Genomic DNA, 13112 nt, shown 5'->3' with positions numbered 1-13112 from the left:
GCTCTGGGGCAGCTTGTGTGAAAATGGAGAGAAATGCTGGGAGCAAATGGGATCTCCACCCGGAACAGGCCTAGTGCAAAATCGATGTCAGACTTTGCCTCAAAAGGCAAAACGAGACCCACAATTTTCAAAGCCTGATTCCTTTGGAATGTTTGCTTTGAATAGCAGGCATATTACGGATTGTTACCTCTCTGCCATTCTTTTCCTTCTCCTCTTCTGGGCCCTGTTGTGGTTTCTGTTGGATTGGGGGAACTGCCGACAGCCAAGGCTGGTAGCCAGGGAATGCTAAATTCCAATTAGAAATGAGGAGGATGGGCATCATATCCAGCCTCAAAAGCCACGGCATATTTATGAGATCAGTCCGTTTGAAACGGGGGTTCATCATCCCCCCCCCCCCTCCTCCACACCCTGCTCCCTGCCTCCCACGCTTGCCTTGCCCTCAGCCTCGCTGAGAGAGAAGAGAAACAGGAATGCCATACCAACCGTGAACTGCCGGTTCTGTCGTCGCCGTTGTGTCTACACACGGGAACAGAGGTTTGGAGGAAGGGAAGAAACAGGAGGGACGGCATGCAAAAGAAGGGAGATGGAAAAAAAATGGAACAGATAATATATGAGCAAGCTTTCAAAGAACATTGCGTGAAAAGCCATAATAAAATGAAAGGCAAAAAGCATTTGAAGTGAGTTGCACTGTTTGTTTGTTTTTTTCCAGTATAAAAAAAAGACATGCCTTGAAGCTAAAAAGCTGTGAGTCTGAGGGACACAATCCAAAAAGTCTTGCTTGCTTTGCCAGCAGGGATGCTTTCTGGTGGTCAAGAGTTAGGGGAGACGTGCAAAGTGGGGAGAAACACCACAGCCCCCACCCCCTCCACTCCATCCGAGACAGAAGAGGGCTTCCGACTGCGGAAAGGTCAGCCAGTCTCAAAGGGAGTGCCGTCCATTCAAACATTGCCTTTGCAAAACACCCCCTCCCGCGATTTCAACTGCCACACCAAGGCAAAGCGTTGCCTGGATCTCGAGCTCCTCTTTCATTTCATGCAGGGGGAAACCATGGATGCGACACCGCATTCTGCATCCATGTGATTCTGGGAAATAAAAACAGGAAGGAAGTCCTCCAGCCCTTCCCCTACACACCTAATGCGTGAAGCGTCTTGGTCCTGAATGGTCAATAAAGGTGGCCTCGTCTCTTAAAAGCAAGGAACAGGTCAAGGGGCAAAAAAAAAAAAATCAACAATTGAAGAGAAGCCCAGCTTTGCAAAAACTGAAGGATGGCTGTGCTGTAAGGACTTGCTGAGAACGAAAGTAGGGAAAGGAATTGCCCACCTCTAGTTATAAGAGACTGAACGGCCCTTTGTTTTGACTATATAGGTTTACCAAAACACTCCAGTGATTCAACTCATTGAGTTAAGTGGGCTGCCAAAGCCCTCCCTAGCCTACAACATGAGATCAGATTAAAGTTGTCCGCTCTGGGTTGGGAAATACCTGGAGATTTTGGAGGCGGAGCCTGAAGAGGGCTGGGTTTGGGGAGTGGAAGGAGCTCACTGCAGTTTTAATGCCACAGTCCACCCTCCAAAGCAGCCGTTTTCTCCGGGGGAACTGATCTTGGTGGTCAGTTTTAAAGATGGGAGATCTCCAGGCCCCGGCTGGAGGTTGGCAACTGTGGGTTAGATGTGTACCCTCGATCCCATAGCTGACCTCCCACTCTCCACCTCCCCAAGGCTGCCTTCTCCGTTTCCTGAAGACTTGGGCTTCAATCTTTACCTAGCTGGTCTGCTCTGGGCTCATCAAGCCATCTGGAACATGCCGGCAGTTAAATGCCCTGCTTGGCTCAGGGCTCACCTGCTGGTCAGCCAGGCCTCCAGGACCCAGCAGACTGACCAGCTAAACCCTCTCTAACTCAGCAGCCTCAAAACCCGGGCTTCATTACAGAGCTTCGTAGCCAGTAGAAAAGCGAGAGTCAAGTCCCATAGCACCTTTGAAATGCAAGAACATCAGAAGAGCCTGGCTGGATCAGACCAGGGAGGGTCTATCTAGTCCAGCCTCCTGTCTCACACAGTGGCCAGCCAGTTCCTCTGAAGAGCCAACAACAGGGCAGAGAGGCTGAGGCCTTCCCCTGAGAAGAACATCAGAAGAGCTCTGCTGGATCAGACCAGGGAGGGTCCATCTAGTCCAGCCTCCTGTCTCACACAGTGGCCAGACAGTTCCTCTGGAGGGCCAGCAACATGGCAGAGAGGCCGAGGCCTTCCCCTGAGAAGAGCATCAGAAGAGTCCTGCTGGATCAGACCAGGGAGGGTCCTTCCTGTCCAGCCTCCTGTCTCACACAGTTCCTCTAGAGGGCCAACAAGAGGGCAGAGAGGCTGAGGCCTTCCCCTGAGAAGAACACCAGAAGAGCCCTGGTGGGTCAGACCAGGGAGGGTCCATCTAGTCCAGCCTCCTGTCTCACACAGTGGCCAACCAGTTCCTCTGGAGGACCAACAACAGGGCAGAGAGGCTGAGGCCTTCCCCTGAGAAGAACATCAGAAGAGCCCTGCTGGGTCAGACCAGGGAGGGTCCATCTAGTCCAGCCTCCTGTCTCACACAGTGGCCAGCCAGTTCCTCTGGAGGGTCAACAACAGGGCAGAGAGGCTGAGGCCTTCCCCTGAGAAGAACACCAGAAGAGCCCTGGTGGGTCAGACCAGGGAGGGTCCATCTAGTCCAGCCTCCTGTCTCACCCAGTGGCCAACCAGTTCCTCTGGAGGACCAACAACAGGGCAGAGAGGCTGAGCCCGAGGCCTTCCCCTGAGAAGAACATCAGAAGAGCCCTGATAGATCAGACCAGGGAGGGTCCATCTAGCCCAGCCTCCTGCATCACACAGTGGCCAGCCAGTTCCTCTGGAGGGCCAACAACAGAGCAGAGAGGCTGAGGCCTTCCCCTGAGAAGAACATCAGAAGAGTTCTGCTGGATCAGACCAGGGAGGGTCCATCTAGTCCAGCCTCCTGTCTCACACAGTGGCCAACCAGTTCCTCTGGAGGGCCTACTACAGGGCAGAGAGGCTGAGGCCTTCCCCTGATGTTGTCTCCTGGCTGTTCTGGGATTCAGAGGATTAGTCTCTAGGAGTGCGGAGATTCGCATCAGCCACCTTGGCAAGTGGCCATTGACAGACTTATCCTTTGTCAACCTAGCTAATCCTCTTTTAAAGCTGTTTCATTCCTGTGGCCATCACTGCATCATCTGGCAGCGGACTTCATAGTTTAATCACTGTCTGTGTGAAACAGTGTTTCCTTTTGTCCTTCCTGAACCTACTGCCCTTCAGCTTTATTGGATGCCACTGGGTTCTACTATTTTGTGACCTCTCTTCACCCCCTGCCAAGAAGGATTTTCATGGTGTGAGCTTTTGAGAGCAACAAGTATCCGATGCAGGGAGCTTTGATTCTCAAACTGAGAGCCAGTTTGGTGTAGTGGTTAAGTGCACGGACTCTTATCTAGAAGAACCGAATCTGATTCCCCACTCCTCCTCCATGTGCACCTGCTGGAGTGACCCTGAGTCAGTTACAAGTTCTCACAGAGCTGTTCTGCTCAACAGCAGTTCTGGGATAGATCTCTCAGCCCCATCTGCCTTACAGGGTGTTTGCTGTGGGGAGGGGAAGGGAAAGGAGATTGTAAACCACTCTGAGACTCCTTCGGGTAGTAAAGGGCGGGGTATAAATCCGATCTCAAAAAACCTCAAAAGCTCATACCCCCAAAAAATCTTGTTGCTCTCGAAGGCCCACTCGTCTCAAATCCAGGTGTTCCAGAGCTTGCAAGCCCAAGCTGCTCAATTTAGACAGTTCCACCGCTCATACTGGTGGGATGAATGTAGAGGCCAAGCGGCAGTTCTGCTGGAGTTTGGAGCATGCTGAGAAGATCTCAGGTGCTTGCCAGGGTGCTGCCCAAGCGTGGCCGTTTGCCTCAACAGAATCTCTCTTGGGTTCCGCACAGGCAATGTTTCAATGAAGAATATAAGTGCAGTCCTTTAAGCAGAAGGCCAGTCAAGATGCAACGGTGGTTCAAACGCTATTCTGGGACTTCAGCTGTCTATTATGAGAGAAGACAAGCTCGTGGAGGTGTTTTTCCATAGTTCACCAGCTGTCCGAGGAAGCTGGAAGGGGCCAAACTTTCCACTGATTCAAAAGCAAAGACCACTTTTCCCTCTTCGTAATTAGGGCAAGGTCAACGTACACTTAAATCTTCCAGAGGGCACAGGGCAAGACAAGAAGAATAATTAAAAAAGGAGATACATGTACATAACCCACATGGGGGGGAAAAATACACAATACTTACAGATTGGCACACTTTAAAATACTGAAGCAAAAAAGAAAACCCTGCACAATTGAAACAAGACACTTCACCAAGGTTTGTACGACAGCAATTCACCTGCGTTTGAGAGTCCAGTCGTGCACACGGACACAGACAGGCTGGACTCGGTTCTGAATTCAGTTCAACCGACAGCTCAAGGCCATCTGGGCCAGCTCAAACACTGTGAGCACCAAAGTGAGAGCGGCAGTTCCTTTTCACGAATAACAGAAAGAGAGGGATGCCCCTTTTTTTTACTGTTTAGCCACCAATAGGGCACTGTTTTAATGACATTCTCTCCCAGCGGGACGGGAACAGAGGGAGCAAAGGGTAAGAACCGGCTGAGCTGTGGGTGAACTCTGCACAGAACATGGTCTCCCCCACAGACTCAATTTACTGGTTTTCCTGAGAGCAGGACTTAGATTAAACTGTACGGGGTGTGGGGTGTGTATGGGCAGAACTGCTGTTCATGCGCTAGAAAAAGACGATTAGTCAGGGGTTTCCACGCACAGTGCAGCTCGCTTTTTCCGTCCAGGGACAGAGATCAGCAGGTAACGGACAAACAAAAATGAAACACAAAAGTTGTCAAGCGGTTAAAGGCAAACAAAGATCCAAAGTCAAACAACATCATGTTGGCCTGCAGCTGGAATGGCAAAGTCATGATTAGCGGATGGGCTGGATGATCGCAGCAGGAAACAAAGCCGTTAATGGTTAAAGGTGCACTGGCTAGACCTCCGGCTCAGGGGAACGGCTGCCTTCCCGCAGCTCAGCGGTGGGGTAGGGGCGTCCTTAGCATGCTTAAGGCACTTTGCAGGGATTGTCCTGAAAAGAAGGGCTTCATGTTTGAAAAAAGCATGACACGTAGTTCTTCCCCCCCATTCTGAAAACGGAAAGTCTTAGCGCACTGGTCTCTTTGGTAAGCAATACCAAGAAGGGGCTGCTAGCAACCTTACAGTATGTTGCATTTCCAGAAATGATAGGACAGGAGGTCTGTTTGCTGGTGCTAAATCAACTACTCCCTTTTCAAGTGCAAAGGATGCAGGCGGTCCTAGAACAAAGGGAAGGGCGGCAGAATTCTTTGCTCGGTTCTTTCGGGAGAGGGGGCACACAGCAATGTCATTTCCCCCACCTTTCCGATAAGCTGAACTTTAAGAGGTGGGGGAAACGCCACTGTTGTCTACCGCCTCCCCCCAAACCTACATGCATACCAACCAGCTCTGTTTTTTATCACAATATTGAAATGGGATGCCAGAGGAAGAAACTGTCTGCCCAAACCTCAATTTTCTATTAAGGATTCATTGCCTTCCTTGCCCTGAATCGGGCTAGCCCGATCTCGTCAGATCCAGAAGCTGAGCAGGATCACTACTTGGACGGGAGACCACCATGGACTTCCAGGGCTGATACACAAAGGTGGGGAATGGAAAGCCACCTCTGTTCATCTCTTGCCGTGATCTGGATTGGCTCAGACTAGCCCAATCACAGAAGCTAAGTTGGGTCGGCCCTGGTTACTTCCTTGATGGGAAGCCCAAAATTGCTACACAAAGGCAGGCACCAGGGCTTTTTTTTTCTGTAGCAGGAACTCCTTTGCATATTAGACCACACCCCCTGATGTAGCCAATCCCCCTGGGGCTTACAGTAGGCCCTGCACTAAGAGCCCTGTAAGCTCTTGGAGGACTGGCTACATAAGGGTTGTGTGGCTTAATATGCAGAGGAGTTCCTGCCACAAAAAAAGCCCCCGGAGGCACAGTGGCAAGCCACCTTGAGACATCTTCTGCCTCAAAACCCTAAGAGGTCACCAGGGGTGAAATTCTAGCAAGAGCTCCTTTGCATATTAGGGCACACCTCCCTGATGCAGCTAATCCACCAAGAGCTTACAAGGCTCTTTTTTGTAAGCTCTTGGAGGACTGGCTACATCAAGGGGTGTGTGGCCTAATATGCAAAGGAGCTCCTGCTGGTATTCCAACCCTGGAGGTCACCATAAACTGGCTGCAACTCGATGGCATTTTCAGCCACCACCACTGCCTTGCCTTTAAGTCTTTTATCTTTTAATAGTACTCATTTAAAAAAACCCAAAAAAACGGAAGCCAGACACTGAAGGCAATTAATAATTTGTGCCCACTGAGTCCCAGCACACGAGGTAGCTCCCTGCACAACGGGAACCTGGAGGCATCATCTAGGGCCTTTGGGTATCCATCAGAATTAAGCAGCAAGAAAAGAAAAGGGCAATAAAAACCAAGCGGCCCTTTCTTACACGAGAGATGCAGCAGGGACTCTGACCCTTCCAGCTCCTCCTCCGTGGCACATTCTAATCCATTCCGAGGGCTCCGCTCCAACTTCAAATTGTTCACTGAGCAGGACAGACCAGGAGGGGGCTTAAAAACTAATCCATAAATTTAGTCCACGACTTGTAACAGGATGGGCTCCCTAAACAGACATGAGAAGCCAAGGAAAAATAAATAAATAAATGGTTCACAAGCTTAAAGTCCTGCGGCCCGCCTGCAGTCGGTTGTCCTGTCGAAATGAGGGGCATTCAGCGTTTCGAAACTGGGTTTTCAAACAAATGCAAGAGCCGGCAGCGCAGTCGGCACCTACCTGAGGCAGCGGGCTGACGAAACCGGCAATAATCTCAAGCTTAATGGGACCGGTTCAGGCCATCCCACACAGATCTTCCACCCTCTGGATTCCCAAGGGCCGGAACAGGAAGCCCAGCCTGCTGTGACCAGCCAGATGCACCAGCAGAACGGAGACAAGCCATGCTTCCAGGCATTGCAAGACTGTAAAAAGACAGAACCTGCCCAGCATCTCCCATTCATTTCTGATGACCTCCCACCAAGTACGTTTCATTTCAGCTTCCCCACTTGCATGGCAGAGAGAGCACAGAAATGGGGAGGGGGGGCGGGTTGTTTCTTCTCGGCCTCAGATCTGCTCTGTCCTGAGGATGGCAAAAGACTTCCCCTTTTGCACTACCGCAAGAACATCCTCCGTAGAAGAGCAACTGCAAAGGCCACTGAAAGCTTTTTTGCGTAGCTTCCTGCTTGCACTACACCCCAGAGATAGCTTCATTTGCAGACCAGATGTTTCACCAAAATAATCAGGATCCGCTTAGCCGTTTTGTGTAGCGTGGAAAATTATTGCTTGAAGCATGGCACTGCATATTGCGCTGAAATTTAATGCTTTGTTCCACACGGCTCCATGTCCGGGCCTCGTTTGGGACTCCCGTCTAGCAAAATGGAAGAGGCTTGCGCTAGCCGCTGAAGCTCCATGGCAAAAACTGGGACGCAGCCTTCCCGAACGCCAGGTAGCTCGCCAGGACCGTCACCCTTGTGATGAAAAGAAGCTGCACGCTGTTGTTGCTTCTGCCACCAAGACTTAGGGCACTGTTGAATGGAGGAATCTTTTCTTCCGGGGTCCTCAGTCATTTGAGCCTGTGGGAACCTCTGGAATTCTGACACTGGATGGTGGGCGCAACCACAACATGGCTGCCACAAGAGGTGGTGCCAACCACAAAATGTCAAGGGTTAAAAGTCATGCAAAACTTTTAATGGTGACTCTTGGACATTTCAGGCAGAAGCGCTCTTCAACGGGACACCTTTCAAAAGGAATATATTAAAAATATTTTCTTGCATACACACCGCTTATCTTCAGTCACACAGTGAAGAGCCGTGTGCTGCGGCGGCGACTGCTGAAGCAACTTTTAAAAAATCTGCACAGCCAGTCAGATCTTCAATGGCCAATCAAAAACCCTGCTGGGCAAAAGGCTCACCTGGCCCCGCCCACTTTTAAAAGACACCTGGCAGGTGCCATGAAAGGTGTCACTGGGTTGTTTTGTAGAAAAAATAGGTGGCGGAGCTCATCCAGGGATTGCTATGCAGCTGCACCTACTATTCAATGGACAAGGTAGGTGGGGAGTAGAAGGGGGAACCTTCAGAAAGGTTCAGGAGCTGCTGAATTCAAGGCCTGGGCCCCATATTTGGGGGTGTCAGAAATCCTGCTACGGTGTGCCCAACAACAGGGCCAGGGCCACTTCGCACTAGATTAAGCAGCAAACCCAAGGTTTCTGGAGACAGGATAGGCAACAGCAGCTGGCTGAAATGCGGCTTCCTTATGTAGAGCGAAACTATAGGATCTCAGCGTGCAGCTGTGTAAATAAAATAACCCCGCTAAGAGACACCATAACTTTTAAACAACCAGACAGTGTTAAGACGTGTTTTGAACCTTGTTGGTCTTCTGTGAATGCATTGTAAAGATTTGAGTTCCAGTGATAAAAAAGCTTCCAGACTGAAGAAAGACGGATGCAACATCTTGATATCTAGAACAGACGTCTCTGGAAGGGCTTCCTTTAGTTCTATGAACTAAATACTGGAATATTGTCCCTCCTTTGTGATTGGAAAGACTGTTTTTGAACTGTCTTCTGTGAATGTCTTTTTGCTACATGCTCTTGTCTAGTTGAAGTTCTATGTGCAAGCTTGGTCAGAACACCACTGACCTCTACATTACACTGTCTGGTTGTTCTATGTGCAAGCTTGGTCAGAACACCACTGACCTCTACATTACACTGTCTGGTTGTTTAAAATTTGTGGTGTCTCTTAGCAGTTTTTTTATTTACACATCCCTATGTACAGCGGCAGGAGCTTTTCCCGTGTGTCACGCTCCTTTCTGGAAGAACACAAGAGGGAAAGCTCCCAGCGCCCCGCAATTAGGTAATGATAGCTAACGGACATTACAGCATTTTTTCCTCTTCCTTCCACACGAGATGCAGAGTTTTTCTTCAGGTACTCGAGTGAAAAGGGTCTCTTCAGCGCAGACTTGACTGCTCAATGAACAAGCAAGCAAGCAAAAAAAAAAATAATAATAAAAACACCCTAAGAACAAAACCAAACCTTTTGATGGTTATTGACTAAGGAAAGCAACACAAAAACTGCTTGGCTTTTTTTTCCCCCTCAGGCGTTGGTGTGAGTGTGCGTTCCCTTCCTCCTCTGTTCCCTTTTAATGTGGTCTCAGAGTGGATTAAAATGTCAGGAGATCGCAACATCAACTCTAAATTAACTTGACATTTTCCCAGAGACACAAAGCAACTTCTGTGCTGAAAGCTGGGACGATACAATGAGAGATGTACGCAGACTGAGGCCTACACCCGGCACAGCTTTTGCACCGATCTGTGAAACTCCGCTGGCAACCAACCCCTTGCCTGAGGGAGGAACACGAGCCGCATTTATGACGCCCGGAGGAGGAAATGTACACCTTTCATGGAGTCTCACTTCAATCTGGTTTTTTAAAGTTTTGAAAGCTGAAGGGTGGAGAAGTAGGCCCATTTAGGGTTTGCAGAGAACGTATCAAGTGTCCAACAGATGGCTACGAGGAAGCCAAATGCTGCTTCAACTAATGGGATTTGCCCCCCCCCCCGCCCCTATCATGACGGGGAACGCTACATCTAAGCACGTCTTCCTGATAAACATTAACATGCTTTTGCTCTCCAGCAAGTCTGCTCCAAATGCTGATGTGAGCATAGAAAATGGAACAAATTGCTAGATTCAAATCCAGGAGCAACAACAACATTGGGAGATCAACAACATTTTACGTTTTAATATTTATTATTTAACATTTTCAGGAGATACACTTTGGAGAGCCTGAACCCCCCTGGTCAGAGCTGACTAAGAGAACTCTGACAAGCTCCTACCTGGGCCTCAGGATGGTCTCTACCGCCTCAGGGCTCCCTTCTGAAACTATCGATAGTGGAAGAGGGCTATTTTAAGCCAAAGCAGACATCCCACTTGGCCTGATGCTGATTGGATTTCAGAAGGCCTTTTTTTTTTTGTAGCAGGAACTCCTTTGCATATTAGGCCACCCTTCCCCTCAATGTAGCCAATCTTCCTGGAGCTTACAGCAGGCCCTGTATGAAGAGCCCTGTAAGCTCTTGGAGGATTGGCTACATCCGGGGTGCGTGGCCTAATATGCAAAGGAGTTTCTGCTATAAAAATGGCTCTGGATTTCAGAAAATTCAAGCATCCATTTTGGGGCCTCCCATGAAATACGCCCGTGTCCCAGTTCCAAAGGAATCGTCCACCATTAAAGAAAAGGTCTACACTGTTTTACTATTTCCTTGCTGCCATGGCCTCACTCCACTAAGGACTGAAGAGGCTGTACACACACACACACAGACACACACCCCTAGACAAATCCCACTGTGCTGTTCCTTTAAAAAAGAAACAAAGGATAAGTGGTACCGCAGTACGAACAATAAGTATAAAAAAACCCCTGTGAAGTAAATATAGAAAACGTTTGCAATATTTATAATAAATGAACTTATAATATCCTAAACAACTTAATAGCTATACAATACAAAAGGTACCGAATAGTACAATAAATTCGTTCAGCAAGGAACCAGAAATCCATTACAATTATTAATCCAGTCCATCATAACAAATTCATACTCAGTTCCAAAGGTTAGTTCCTCATGGAGTCCAGTTCTCTTGGAGTAGTCTGGCCCAAAGGTCCTTCCTTACGTGCTTGTCGACTAAATACACGTTTCGCTCAAAGAGCTTGTGCCTTATGAGAGTCATGTAAGAGAACGTTTTGTTGACGTCAATTTGATTTATGTACCGAAATACTGGCTTCAAGAAAAGCATCTTTGTTATGACGGACTGGATTAATAATTGTAGTGGATTTCTGGCTCCTTGCTAAGAGCCAGTTTGGTGTGGTGGTTAAGTGTGTGGACTCTTATCTGGGAGAACCGGGTTTGATTCCCCACTCCTCCATTTATAGTTGCTGGAATGGCCTTGGGTCAGTCGTAGCTCTGGCAGAGATGTCCTTGTGAGAGCCAGTTTGGTGTAGTGGTTACGTGCACAGGCTCTTATCTGGGAGAACTGGGTTTGATTCCCCACTCCTCCACTTGCACCTGCTGGAATGGCCTTGGGTCAGCCATAGCTCTAAGTGTGCAGACTCTTATCTGGGAGAACAGGGTTTGATTCCCCACTCCTCCACTTGCAGCTGCTGGAATGGCCTTGGGTCAGCCAGAGCTCTGGCAGAGGTTGTCCTTGAAAGGGCAGTTGCTGTGAGAGCCCTCTCCAGCCTCACCTACCTCACAGGGTGTCTGTTGTGGGGGAGGAAGGGAAAGGAGATTGTAGGCCGCTCTGAGACTGTCCTTGAAAGGGCAGCTGCTGTGAGAGCCCTCTCCAGGACCACCCACCTCACAGGGTGTCCGTTGTAGGGGGAGAAGATATAGGAGATTGTAAGCCGCTCTGAGTCTCTGATTCAGAGAGAAGGGCATGCGTATAAATCTGCAGTCTTCTTCTTGAATTAATTTCTTGTACTATTTGGTATCTTTTGTATTGTATAGCTATTAAATTGTTTAGGATATAAGTTCATTCATTACAAATATTGCCGAAGTTTTCTATATTTACTACACAGTTATTTTTTTTTGATAGTTATTGTTCCTTTAAAAAAGGGCATCCCCTGGGTGGGAGGGGAGAAGGAAATGCATCTGAGCCCTGGTGAGAGAGAGCGTGAGGAACCCGGAGGTGGCTTCTGATTGTCCCCGGCCTCCCTGCTGAAGGCATAATGGGATCTCCAACCCAGACTTGATCAAACACGTCAGCTTCACCACGAGGGCCTCCTCGGAAGGAGGCGGAGGACGTCCTTCATCCTATTAGCACACAAGCCAAGAGACAAACAAGGCCCGGCCTTGGGGGAAAAGGCAAGCCCCGGCCTGTTTTTGCAGCCAGCACTAAATAATTAGAGGCAGACTTGGGAGGAAAGAAAACAGATCCACCAGGGGGGCAAGATGAACTGAACACACACACACAATAGACTTTTAAAAAATAAACCCTTCTCTCTCTCTTTTAAAAAAAATATATTTAAAACATTTAATTATCTCGCAGGAAATAACAGCTGTCCAAATGGAGTGTTTCAAGGGAAGACCCCAGGGGCTGTTTAAATTATGCCGCTTCTTCTACCATATCGTACTGTACATCTTAATGAATAAAGCCACAAGGACATTTTGAAAGGATATAAAAGGGCTGGGCTGTTTTTTGGGGAAGGGGGGGGGGTTGCACTTGTCGGCAATGCAGCTAGACTGCGAAGGGCTCCAAAACCCCAGAACGCTTCAGCAAAACGATCTCTATTAGAGAAAGACTTGGTGACTTGCCTGAACAAAGTAAAGAATTCCTGTTCACTATGATTGCCCAGCTGTAAGGAAAGTCTGTGGGGCCTAACCGGTGGATCTGGAAGAGGCTTAAAGATGGATTTTATCTTTTCAGCCGTGGCCCCTGCCTGGTGGAATGAGGTCCCCCTGGAAATCTGGGACCTGCAGGATCTGCTCCAATTCCGCAGGGCCTGCAAAACAGAGCTCTTTCACCAGGCTTTTAGCTGAGGCAGCGGACGTCACTTGTTACCGGCCTCCCCGCTTCGTTCCATCCCAGTGCTATAAGATCTGCTGAACTCGGACAATAGGCCATGTCTGTGAGGCAGAACCTGCCATTTTAGTCTCTATTGTCCCTCTGTAGTTTTATATGAACATATGAAGCTGAATACTGAATCAGACCCTTGGTCCATCAAAGTCAGTATTGTCTTCTCAGACTGGCAGCGGCTCTCCAGGGTCTCAAGCTGAGGTTTTTCACACCTATTTGCCTGGACCCTTTTTAGTTGGAGATGCTGGGGATTGAACCTGGGACCTTCTGCTTCCCAAGCAGATGCTCTACCAATGAGTCACCGCCCCTCCCCTTTTAGATTTTATATGTTTTAAATTGGTCTTTATTTATTTATTTATTTTTCCTGTTGATTGTTTTTATGATGTAACCCGCCCTGA

The 13112-nt window shown here is 48.7% G+C and overlaps 1 protein-coding gene across 1 annotated transcript in view; it reads right to left on the bottom strand.

The window, feature by feature from the left end:
- Positions 1–13112, bottom strand: part of CADM1 (cell adhesion molecule 1) — a 461138-nt gene that overhangs the window by 46975 nt on the left and 401051 nt on the right. Inside the window, 1 exon segment of the mRNA XM_060251647.1 lies at positions 484–516. Within this exon segment, the coding sequence (XP_060107630.1) occupies positions 484–516 (33 nt within the window).

Source organism: Heteronotia binoei, chromosome 12, assembly GCF_032191835.1.
Source record: "Heteronotia binoei isolate CCM8104 ecotype False Entrance Well chromosome 12, APGP_CSIRO_Hbin_v1, whole genome shotgun sequence".
NCBI classification, from domain to species: domain Eukaryota; kingdom Metazoa; phylum Chordata; class Lepidosauria; order Squamata; family Gekkonidae; genus Heteronotia; species Heteronotia binoei.
Note: the sequence above shows the minus strand (reverse complement) of the source record. Positions and strands in the feature narration are given on the sequence as shown.